At 43.0% G+C, this 13027-nt stretch overlaps 1 protein-coding gene across 1 annotated transcript in view; it reads right to left on the minus strand.

Annotated features, from left to right (window-relative positions):
• cntn5 (contactin 5) overlaps positions 1–13027 on the minus strand; it is a 73822-nt gene that overhangs the window by 22052 nt on the left and 38743 nt on the right. The window contains exons 7-10 of the mRNA XM_030764617.1: positions 11170–11351; positions 8493–8629; positions 6967–7096; positions 3692–3836 (exon numbers count right to left, since the gene is read on the minus strand). Of these exons, the coding sequence (XP_030620477.1) occupies positions 3692–3836; positions 6967–7096; positions 8493–8629; positions 11170–11351 (594 nt within the window). The remainder of the gene's footprint in view (positions 1–3691; positions 3837–6966; positions 7097–8492; positions 8630–11169; positions 11352–13027) is intronic.

A 13027-nucleotide genomic window follows, 5' to 3' on the forward strand; every position in this document is an offset into this window, starting at 1 on the left:
CTTCAGAGAGACATAAGTTTGGGGATTCAGTCGACTCAGACGCATACTTCAGAAAAAGAACTGGGATTCATACTTTCCATTTAGGATACAAAAGCCTTGAACATTAACGGAAATCCATGTTAATTAGGGGCCTTCATTAACTTGGCACAGCTGTCAATGAGAGATAAATGCAGGGTAGCTTCGATCCCCCCCAGTTCATCTCGCAACTGACCCCCCCCCCCCCCCACACACACACACACACCCTGCTTCTCTCTCTCTTTCTCTCTCTCACTCTCTCTCTCCAGAAAAAAAGAGCTCTTTTCTTGGCAGCTGCTACTGCCAGAAAAAAAAAAATGCTTGGCTAAAAGTCAAACTACTCCTAGACAGCTGAACAAGAAATGGCAAGCATAATTTTTTTTCACTCAAATGGATGTATTTTTTTGTCAGCTTTTATTAAGCACCTGCTGTAGTTGGAAAACGGGTAAAGTAATACAACAACACCACATTCACGATTTAAGAGAAAATCTCTTGTATTTATTTTATTATTGTAATCACATTTATAATATTCACTTTACATTGTTCATAGTATACACATTACTCTGTCAAATACATAATTAAAAAAAAATCCAAGATATCATAAGTGATTCTAACTGCGAGAAACTGTGAACAAGGAGCATGTCTGTTTGGTATGGCCATGTATATTCTACTACCCTCAGATGATGGAGATGTAACAGTTGGTCGCTCTTGCTACTCTCAAATCTGTCTGTCTCTCTCAAACTGTTCACACAGAAGTTCTCAAAAAGCAGACAAGAACAAAAAAAGAACATAAACGACGAGAGAAATATTTCTGTCCTCGCCCTTTAACAACAAGAAAAAAAAGAAAAGATAAAATACAAACTGTAAAAAAAGCTTTGATATATTTGTTCTGCAATTGATCTGATGACATAAACTCTTTGCCCATTTATCACTGTGTTACCTAAAAGAACAACGCTTTCACACAACTTTCAAACCCCCTTCAAACCTCTACCTGCTTCATCTATCAGCTTGCTCAAAGTCCCTATCTATAAACAAACATCTATCACACAGCAGACATCATTCCAATTGTGATGTACGCTCTTTTAAAAACGATTCCCACATAAAGCTGTGTCTGCCAGAGCGCACCACTGACCTTTAAAAACACTTAGAGCAGAATCCACTATATCTGTTACAACACAAAGCGTAGTTGCGGGAAGGGTGAATAGCTTTTTGAATGTTAGCTTCAACGCTCTACCTGAATTATTGATCAGCGTGTAACGCGGAGCTTGATAAGCACCACAGAGCAGAGGGTGTCATGACGGGGGCCTGAGCTTTGTGCTGAGCGTGTGCGGTTTTCGCAGAGCTCGGTTGGTAAGAACCGGGGAGACTGCCGTGGTGTGTTTATGGCCAGTCTGGGCTCGTTGGCTGGACGAGGCCATTTTGCACAGGCGATTTTAACAGTCCACGTTTTCCCAGGGGCTATTTCTGGAGGAATAAATTGCCTGCATGGCGACACTTCCACTGTCAGCAGAAAAGCTGGTAAATAATTTCAGTGCGTCCACTAGCAGTGAGAGCACAGATCATGATAAATATGAGGAGGGCCCTGGGCCCTGTGTGCGTGTGTGTGTGTGTGTGTGTGTGTGTGTGTGTGTGTGTGTGTGTGTGTGTGTGTGTGTATGTGTGTGTGTGTGTGTGCGTGTGTGTTACACCTGGACGTTAAGGCCGGGGGCATGAAGTGTATGTGTAAGAGAGCATGTATCCTCGTCTTACACGGAGGGCACACGCGACATGGTCAGATTCTTTGCTGAGCTTGTTTTATTTACATTGGACAACCATGCCTCAAGGACCTTACTCAATGTACATTATAATTTTTTTCCTTAGATTTAGTGTAATGTTTTGTGATGGAAATATGTTCATTTACTGTGTCCATTATTATGACTGCTGTAAAAAATGGAAATGAACTAAGTCTTTACTCAGAGGCTCTATAGAGGGAATTTCTCTACATATGCTTGCAGTTTCGTTATCATCTTATCAGAGATGAATTTGACACAAATTTTACACTAAATATCCAATGGTCTCCATCATTCTTATTCATATTCAGAAGAGTGGTGCTCCTCAGGGCCTACATCATAATTGATTTCAATTAGCCTAAACGTTCAGTTTTATGCTGAGCCCCACAACACTTAGGAGGAGGCGAGGTATAAAATCAAGGGAAGAAACAAAACAGAGAGAGGCTGAGGCTCAGAGAGACAAAGAGAAAGAGAGAAGACAAACACCAAACACACATCAATGCAACTACACACCCATATAATCACTGAACCGTCTATCCTAAAAGTATCGAGAGAATATCTGCATCATCTAAAAAACAATGCCCACAAACACTAATATCACACAAGATATTCAAGATAAAATGCCATCACAGAATCCTATAACATCATAAAGCTTCAACATTCCATCCTTGAAACCTCAAAGTTTATCACTATGTCATATGTGGCTTCACTGCTATGACATCACACTTCACCACACAAACTTATGACAACACCAGTCCTCAAAACCCAACTTTGCTGCACAACCATATGTCATCTATCATTGAACTGACTTCCGATCATTAACGGTCAGATTGTAAAACTTACATGACCTTCTGACATCATCAAAGCTCACCACACTTTAGTTCTCACACTATTCTCAGCAGCGGGCTTCTGAGGAAGCCTTAATAGAAGGGGAGTGATCAAATCAGTCTGTGTCAATTACCAAAGCGCTCCCTGTGTTGCCCGGGAGATGAGTAATTCTGCAAATCTGAAGCAGAGGGCTGTTCATTGGGCAGCATCACTGAGAAGAAAGTTGATTGTGGATTAGTAATGTCTGCTCTGTCTGTGTGATTGACATGTCTTCATGACCAACGCTCTTGGTAGCGTTTGATTTTCATTTTGAGGGATGCATGGATCATCTGCAGAGTTTTCCCACTGTGGGGGGATTTAGAACATCACGGCTCTCTGTATTATGCAATTAAGGGGCTATTTCAGATAAAAAATCAAGATGTCCTACTGGCTCATATAGAGCAAGAGATTATATTGCTTAGACTGCAGTGGTCCATTATAGAGGCATTGTAAAATGTGAAACAAAGTAAGCCTGAGGGGTTTTTAATGCGGTATAACGGTAAAATGAACTGCCCATTAAAACGGCCTTCACTGATGTCACAAGCCATCAGAAATGTACTGCACTACAACAACAGTTTTGCTGACCAATATCTCGTGGCAGAAAACACACACACGCACACACATGCACACACACAGCTATGCAAAGATGAACATATTTCACAGCACAGACAAACCAACATGCCATCTACAGTAGCGTTGAGGCAGCAGGCTCAGCATGAGGTGGGTAATCAGTGGTCCCCAGCATTAATCAGACCTCACGATACAAATACATTAATGCTAATGCATGCATGTTTTATGGCAAAACAGAGAGCACACGGCAAACTGAAACCAATTATGATACAGACTGCGCTGAATATCTTCATTCCGATGAAAAGTCAAATGTAAAGTAAGGTACACAACATAAAGTAACAATGGCTGAATATTCAGCTGAAAAATGAGCAACAAACAAATAAATAAATGTGTGATGGGGTGACCCTGAGAGTGAAGGCGGAGGTGAGATGGTCTGAAGAGCTTGGTTTGGATGTGGGAGCAGGCTTTACCTCCTATTGGGCTGTATCCTCTTGTCTCCTTTTCTCCACGTGACTCTGGGTTTGGGCGACGCCCGGGGACGGCACTCGAGGGAGACGTCCTTACCCATGGTCGCAATGAACTTCACCGAGTTTGAACTGAACATGGGCTTAGACGCTGGACAAATCAGACAGAAATACTGATAAACAGAACAAGCGTATGGGCTCTCACAGTAGTGCTCTGGTCTAAACCTGACAAAGGCTACTGTCTTGACATGCAGCATTTGACAGTGGCTGTACTCATTCTTTAAAACACCGTTTTAATGATACGTTTTAGACTAAGCTAACATACAGAGCAAATTGCATTTCTGTGTATGTGGCTAAGTGCAAAAAATGGCAGCATTAACTGCTCATATAACAACACACATCAGCACATTGGATGGATGGTCAGTTCTAGTCAAGGTTAACAACAGTGTTTGCTGCTGTGTCATGCCAGGGTAGGGGAGAGACATCTCCTGTCCTGCATAGGGAGGAAGCATACTCACACAGACAGAACAAGAGTTAAACACTAAGTCAGTGACCCCAGTGCTCCAGCAATCTTTTACATGTGTTTGGTTAAAAAAAAAGACACAAAGAAAATGAAAAAAAAAAAAAAAACACAAGAAAGAGAGACTGAGACGTGTTTTCCATGAGAGTGAAGTCTGATGTTATATCAAGAATAAAAAAAGAGATATTATTAAAATAAAACTCCTCAATAATCCTCACATCAATATTAATTATCTGAGATCTTTTCTGCAAATCGAAACCACTTCTACAGGTGAGTGGTCCTCCAATCAACACACTGTCAAAAGAGGCATTACAGTGTAATCCCAGATTAAAATGAAATTGAGGACATTAGCATGCCTTTGTGAGAAATGCAGTCTTAATTAGTGGCCTTATTGTTATACTTGACTGTCAGACAGAAAAACAAATATTTCTACTCTAAACTGATAAAAAATGAATGCGGATGATTAATTGGTGCCTTGACACATCCGAGTCAAATGCTGTTCAAAGCCAACGCTTGCCCCCACACTAAAAACAACAAAAATCTCTAATCTTGTGACACACAAATGAGGATGAATAAATACTAACCCAATTATAAGAATTTAAAAAGTTTAAAATATTTTTTAGCCGAACTCAGGTTCACTTTGCCTGAACACTGCCAAAAACAACAACAACAACCAAAACAACTAAAAACAAACAAACAAACAAACAAATAAATAAATAAATAAATAAATAAATAATGTAATTGGAGTTTGTGACGAAACTGTTATTTTTCACACAATGGTTTTCTCTGAAGAAAAAGAACATCACAGGAACAAAATGCCATGTGCAAACTCCTAATACAAGGGGGCAGATCACAAAATTTTTAGGCAGGGGCACCAAAAGCTAACACGTGAGATGGGAGGGGGTGGGGGGGCATCTTCATATGTGGGTTAAAAGGCACCACAGGGTCTGCTGGGATTAATGCCCCCTGCCAACACACAAACACATGCTCACATGCTGTGAGGTGTCATCAGGAGCGGTTAGTCAAAGGTTGTGCAATGTCTTTTTTTTTTCTTATCCCTCTTTCTGGGTGACATTAGACACGATGACATTTCAATCTCATTTATGGCCTCTGGCGCTTACTCCCTCAGCCACCTCCACAGTTTGAACCTATAGGGATTTGGCTGGGAGAAAGGGGGGGGGTGTTGTAGGGTACTGGGTGGATTGGGTATATTGCTGGGTTCCTGCTGATGTTCTGCTCTCTTGTTTTATCTGGTACAGTAAGACTGCTCCCCCTGATTGGTACCTGGTGACTGATTGGCTTGCTATGCCCTGTGAGTAATAAGAGTGCAACCTTGTCCCAAATGACCTCCAGGGCACAGAGTATGACTGACTGCTCTTATTAGGTGTGTAATATTACAATGTATGTTTTGAGGGAAGATCACAGAGAACACACAGGTCACAGGGGATTTCCCACGGGAAGTACAATGTTCACAAAACTGAAGCCTGTCACAAGCTTCCTCAAATTACCTTCAGACTTTTGACATCCACTCCCTCAAAGTGAAAAGAAGTAAATTCTGGTAGTTCTGAAGTAGATAAATACGGGGAATAAATTTTCTGAGCAGGCAGGAAATATGACTATGGAGTTGACTGACTTTCAGCTTGGGTTGGGTGAGAAAAAATGTCCATGTAAGTGTGCTGAATGCATTTGTCAGGAGAGCTTTCTGTGCTGACACATCAAATATCAGTCATTTCTCAGACACTCAAGCCTGTCTTGATCTCGGCTGGATGTTGGAAGCCTGACAGAAGCCGGGCTCATTTGTTTGTTTGTCTAAGCGTAACCTGAGGATCTGTGAGCAGCAGAGCCACCTAATGAAGAACACAAATCAGAACGACCCACAACAAAAGGCCGAGACAAAGCAATGGCAAACACTGTTACAGCACGTGTGGCACAATCAAAGGTGACAGGGAGAAAATGAGCGAAACGTTGACAGCCACCGTGCAGTGGAGTACCCAGCAGCCACTAAGCCCCAGTGTCATCCTTGATGAGTTTCAGAGTCTCTGTTTCTCATTTTTATCACACAGACTTAAATAACAAAGTAACAGACTTTATTCAAGGCAACAGAGGCTCTTTCCCCTTTCCTCTCTCTGTCTCTGCCTCTTTTTATTTTTGATTTTTTTTTTTTTTCCCTTCGGGCACTCCTCCCTCCTGTCGGGGAGTGCTTTTGTCGTACTGTGGTGTGCCACGCCCAGGCTGGCCAGTTTCAATCTGTGTTGATGTGTCTTTTTTTGTCTCTCTCTGAAGAGATTCACTCTTATACTATTAACATTGTTAATACCAGTGTCAATGTCACTGTTTCCTCTATTCTTTACATCATTCCACTCTGTTAACTCCACTAGTTGTTCATTGTCCCAAATCAAAAACCAAGCATGTACCTACAGCATACGAACTGTGAGGTGAACGAGAGAAGGCTCCACCTGTGACGCTAAATTACCCTCTTTAACAGCAAGCCTATTATTTGGTTTGCTAAATCTGCCTTTGGGATTAGCATTTCATGTTCTTTAATGGAGTTTTCAAAAAATGGTATTGTTCAGTCTGACACATGATGGTGGACCACTTGGACTACATTTAGCTCTGATGAATTTGCTGGTCAGACTGATTAACCAACTCGCTTTTTTCTTTCTTCAGTCTGAATAAGCGCGTTTAAAAAGGACCAAATGCAAAATAACAAGACGTGATTCTGGACAGAAGGAGATGGAAGGTAAAAATGACCAGAGCTTACCTAAGATTTTGAGCTCGGCACTGGAATAGATGGCTCCGTATTTGTTCTCAGCGATGCACTGGTACATGCCTGAGTCGGCCTGCTGTACTCTGTGGATGATCAATTCGCCATTCACTATCTCAACTCTCTTCTGCTGGGGAAAAAAAAAAAAAACGACAACACAGCCTCATTCATTAAGCATATCTGGCCACCAAACGTCTCATCACTAACACAGACATCAGTCTGATGTCTCCTTCACTGACTCTGTTGGGTTAGTACACTCTGAAGTCTGAGGTCAATGAAATACATAATTGATATAGGGCACTGTACTAGGCATGCCCAAACACAGGATATTTGTCATACATGTTATATAAATGCTATGCACAACAGGGTAAATAAAGATCAAGCTGGATTTCTCTGTTAGACGGCCCAGATCCATGCTGCCGCTACAGCTGTGTGGTATGTGTGTTTTTATGGTATGTGCAAGGTGAGCATACCTACAGCCTGAATTTTATACTGTGTGAAGAAATGTGTGCTCTCTCTCTCTCTCTCTCTCTCTCTCTCTCTCTCTGTGTGTGTGAGTGTGTGTGTGTCACAGCTTCGGTCATGATTCTAGTTTTTTTCCCCTTATGTTTCTGATATTGCCCTGTACTCCTGTCTCCTGTGCTCCCCCTGCTGTTTCTGTCTGTGTGTGTGTGTGTGTGTGTGTGTGTTTGTCTGCGTGTGGGAGTGGCACTTCCCAATCCCAATCCACCGGCACACCTGCAACCCATCTACTCTGCTGCACTTATACCCCGGTTTTCCATCCACTCACCAGTTTGTTGTCTCAGCCAGTCCGGTAGAGTTTCTTGTACGGCCGTTAGAATTGTGTATTCTAACTACCTCCTGTTGTTCATACTTGTATTTACCTTTGTCTCTTTCTGTGTTAGGATCACTTAATCTCTTGCCTGCCTGCCTTCTCTGCCTGCTTCTTGACAGCCATCCTCATCTTCAGCCACATTCACCGCCCTGGAAACTGTGATACATTTCGACCAGTTTCCACTCACCTGCTTCGTCTTCATCAGCCGCTACCTCCGTGTGCCTCTGCCTGCCTGTCAATATCTCCAACAGCACAATTCTCCATAACTCTAATCTACAATAAACCTACCTCTAAATTTCACTCTGTGTCTGAGTTCTACATTTGGGTTCACTTCATTGGTTGCAACAGTGTATGTGTATGTTACATATGGTATATGTCACTTGTGTATACAGACTGACTGGCACGTACACACTGCGTGATGAATAATGCATTGTGTGTGTGTGTGTGTGTGTGTGTGTGTGTGCGCGTGTGTGCGTGTGTGCATGTGCAGTGTGTGTTACATATAGTGTACTTCACTTGTGTATACAGACTGATTGGCAGGTGCACAGTACAGTGTGTGATGAATAATGCATTGAGTGTGTGTGTGTGTGTGTGTGTATGTGTAAGTTTATATAGGGTGCATGTAGCTGTGTATACAGGCTGATTGGCAGGTGTATGGTGTGTGGGGGATGTGTGCGTGTGTGTGTACCTGTGGGGTGAGTGGTTCTCCATCGCGCAGCCAGCGGTAGGTGGGCCTGGGCTTCCCTGTGGCACGGCAGTCCCAATGGAGCTGCTCCCCGCTGTCTAGCTGTGTGTCATTAATCACGTTGACCCACTGGGGGAAAGCTACACACAGAACAAGAGAACATGGAAGAGTTATCTTCGCAACCATACACACACACACACACACACACACAGAAGTAAACATACACATTTATACAGAGCTTTGGATATTCTGAGAAACAAAAAATGTATTTATTATGAACTGATTTTTAACTTGCACACAGTTAAAAGCTTAGAGGTTCTCCTCTCACGCTGATAATGTGCACACCGAGGGTTAATTACAACAAAGCAGCAAGTGCCTGTAACTCCATTAGCCTCAGTATTTACCGAACAACAACTGTCTCAATGCTCAAAAAAAGGAAAAGTTAATCAGCAATTAATCATTATGTCATGAGATTATTGGATTAGCAAACGGCAAATGCCTCTGCAGTAGTCATGGCAATTAATGACAATGAGCATCATTTGAAAAAAAAAAGAAACCCTCATCACCTGGCCCCCGCGACCAAACAAAAAAAAAGAGGAGAGAGAGAGAGAGAGAGAGAGAGAGAGAAAAGAACAGACTGCAATATTTGTGTAGCTTCAGCCCTCTTTGCTGCTGAATACAGACAGGGGGTTCAGTAGGACCTGATTACTATGCATCAGTATGTATTATGTGGATGACCGGGGAGTAGAGCGAGCTGCAGGAATCTGGCCCTCCGGTTACACTTTTGGGTCTAAACTCATCAATACTCTGTTATAACTCAAGGGGAAACCACCTTTAAAATTAATATAAACCTCTTAGTATGCAGATGCATGGTGCAAGACCTTGTGATGTGATGTCACTACTAGCGCATGAACAAAGAGAAGACAAATAGTATAATTCTGAACAGGTGAGACTGATAAGGCAGCCCACAGGCTTCAGAGACATGGCTCCCAGCATTCTGTCTATTATTCAGAGAGAGAGAGCGAGAGAGAGAAAGAGAGACAAAGAGAGAGAGAGAGCGAGAGAAAGACAGAGAGAGAGAGAGAGAGAGAGAGAGAGGGAACTGCGAGATGGAGGACAGGCGATTCAGGGTGAGGGGGTGGAGTGGGGGTGGGTCCACTAAAGGCACTGACTCCTGGATATATCACTCCTGCCTGGGTTCATGAAACTTTTTTGCTTGAATGCCCTGTCCCTCCACTGCCTTGTACATATGAGCATGCTACACACACACACACACACACACACCGGATGCAAATTGCATGGCAACCACCAATCTATGGTCTGCCTCTCACTGAGGGGGTGGGCTGTGGGTGAGTGTGAGTGTGTGTGTGTGTGTGTGTGTGTGTGGGGGGGGGGGGGGGGGGGGGGGGGGGGGGGTCTGTTTTGCAGCTGCTGCACGTCGTATGCACCGTGTCATTTGCTCAGGTCATGCTGAGCTGTGAACCATCACTCAGAGAACCAACATCCCTGACCATGATCATCCAATCCAACCCAGGGCAAAAAGAGAATGAGACCATATGCATAGCATTCTGCCAGGACGTGCCTGGCATTGGCAGGGTGGACGAGTGGACGGCTGCAGCTCATTGGCTGATAGTTGAAAGGCAGAAAAGCCGTAACAGTTGTTTACTGATTCGCCATATCACAAACGCCCATACAAACCGTGATACTCTCTGTAAAATGTCTAAAAAGCCCCTTTTATTCAAATGCGACACAGTCCAACATCAGTTTGGTAAGAGTTTTCTACTCTGTCTCTGTGGAGCACAGAAAAGTCTGTTGAGCGGATTTACAGGGGAACCCCCCCCCCCCCCCCCCCCCCCCCCCAAAAAAAAATGGAAAGGCCTTGTAAAGAAGTCCTTCATAAGAAACATAACAAATAATATGGACCGACTACAGATCAGATGAAGAAAGCTCCACACAAGTAAATACATAAAAACATGAGACATGAGTTTGTTAAACATTTCAAACAAGTGGACAAAAAATGAAGTAAAAGTGACAATTATTTTGATGGGTTTGGAGAATACTTTGTCATGGAGGATGCAACAGAATTACAAGCAACACTGAGGCTAGTTCAGGCCAAGCTGCAGAGGGACCCATCATTTGTCATCAGTTCAGGACATACTCTGCTTTTATGACACCACACAAATTTAATCTTAGTTAGGAGCAATATCTCGTGGATAAGAGAAGACAAGCTCCAGATAATGAATAGGGACTCCGGACAACAGAATTAGATCAGTATCACTGTCAAAGAAGAAAAGTGGGTCAGAAATCTGGAATTCCCTTAGTGAGAGAAAAGAGAGAGGATCCTTTGACCTTAATTGGGCAGCAGCAATTTTAGAATATAGTTATTCTTCCTCTGAAAGATTGCAAAGGAGATGGGAAAGGAGTGTTGGCTTCATTTATCATCACAGGGGTGGACAGAGAAAATTATGCAACAGGGAAAGGGAAGGTGATTCAGTGTCAAAACACAGTTAGATGTGGAGGCAGAGGATATGTTCAGTGGACACCCTGAGAGATAACTAACTGTCTTTGTCTGTGTGAAGCAACGATCTGATCTAATAAACTCATTGTCAGTGTTTGCACTCTCTATAATGCATGCTTGGCCCTCCACCCCCCCCCCCCTTTCTGTGAAAGCAATACTCACTGTAGACCTGTAGGTACCCTCTGAAGGCAGTCCCTCCTCTGGAATTCTCTGCTTTGCACTCATAGCTTCCAGAATCTTCCAGCTGGATATTGGGGATCTCCAGGACAGCCTGTGATTTGCGCAGACGAGCTTTTTTGGGTATGTTACCATTCATCTTCCGCCAGGTGATAGTTGGGACTGGACTGTGAGAGAGAGTGAGAGAGAGAGAGGGGGGGAGAGAGAGTGAGAGAGAGGGAGAGAGAGAGAGAGAGGAAGAGAGAGAGAGAGCAGAGAAAAATGACTTCTCGTTTCGATGACATAGGTGTTCAATTTGTTTAAATTCACCATTCACATTTGTTACAAGCTTAGTGTCTAGCATTTGTGGGTGTATATTCAAATAAACTGTGACAGTCTGACGGTCCATTTCTTGGATGAGCGCAGCCCCAAGAAAAGGAAAAAGGCAACATTCGGGCCAGTACTTATACAGGGGACTGAATAATCACAGTGTATCACTGTGTGCAGACTGATGGCTGTTAGGGAGAGTGTGTTTGGACAGCGCAATCTATCCCTATTTGTGTGTGACATGAGCGTGTGATGTGACCTCATCCGTGTGCGCCGCACGTCCAGGTAACCTTCTCTATCAGATGCTATCAGCGCTACTCCGGCGTGACAGCTTGGTCTGACAGCCTTCTCTCACCAATAGAAACCTGACACGGTGGCAAAAACCCATCGCTCATATCAATCACCCTTTCAAGCCATGATGAAAATGTTACATTCCTTAGCTTTCTATCTTTGTCTCCCACCTACTTCTCTCTCTCTCTCTCTCTCTCTTTTCCTACCTAGTGTCTACAAGGGCATTTAAGCACTCAGGATGAAGTTTCTCTGGCTTGTCAGTTTGAATCAGGTTGAGTTGCAAACACAGCCTTGAGAGGAAGGCTGGTCCATCCTTTTCCTAGAGGACAGGTGTGTCTGCAGGTTTTTAAAGGGTAACCTTTTTTAATTGGTGTCTAATGAAGGATTTGATATCCAGGTGCAAAAATTTTCAAAGCTAATCAATTCCTTTAATCACTTAATTACATGATACATGGCGGCCAGTACATTGGCACTGTGGAAATCTGTGGAAACAAAAATTTGGTGGTTAAATAAAAATATTCCTAGCCATGAAATTTATAATAAAGATCTTATAAGGATCATAGCTTATAACATTTTTAGGACTAAATACATTACCAAGTGTGTGTGTTAGCAGCAGGCCTAATCAGTGCTATGTCTTTATGTTTGTTTTTGAAATCTCTGACTTATATGACAAAGCAGCCATTGTAAAGCATCCTGGTAGACTTACAGCAATGCCACTGGCTGCACAGACTGCATTTTCCACCGATAAGAATAAAAAAAAAAAAAAAGAAAGAAAAAAAAGGCTGTAGCCCTTCCAACACACAAAAGACCTCTCCTCTCCTCTTTCTTCAGGGCTGCTGGGCCCGTCATCCATACTGATTGACAGCAGTCGGAATAAAAAGCAATTCAAGCTTCAATTTTTCGTCCTATATAAAGACTGACATTTCCTAATAAGGGAACATTGATAAATCATTCATTTGCAGGTAAAGAAGGTGAGTGGCACGGTTCACCAGAGGACTCCAATCATACGGAGAGCCGACAGGCCCAAATTACTTTAGAGGAGAAGAGACCGAGGCCAAGGTGTCCTGCGGTTTTAGCCCATTTGCTGAGAACCAAGCGGCAGCACCCTGTGAAGCTCAATTTAATGAGGGGAACGAGAGAATAAGAACGTGTCGAGCTGTGTCTATAGGTTTAGGTAATGACTGATTACTCTAATAGGGATAATTAATTGTAAACGACGTTTTTTCACAAAGAGCTTCTTTGAAGG

This window comes from Chanos chanos, chromosome 2 (genome assembly GCF_902362185.1).
Source record: "Chanos chanos chromosome 2, fChaCha1.1, whole genome shotgun sequence".
Taxonomy (NCBI): domain Eukaryota; kingdom Metazoa; phylum Chordata; class Actinopteri; order Gonorynchiformes; family Chanidae; genus Chanos; species Chanos chanos.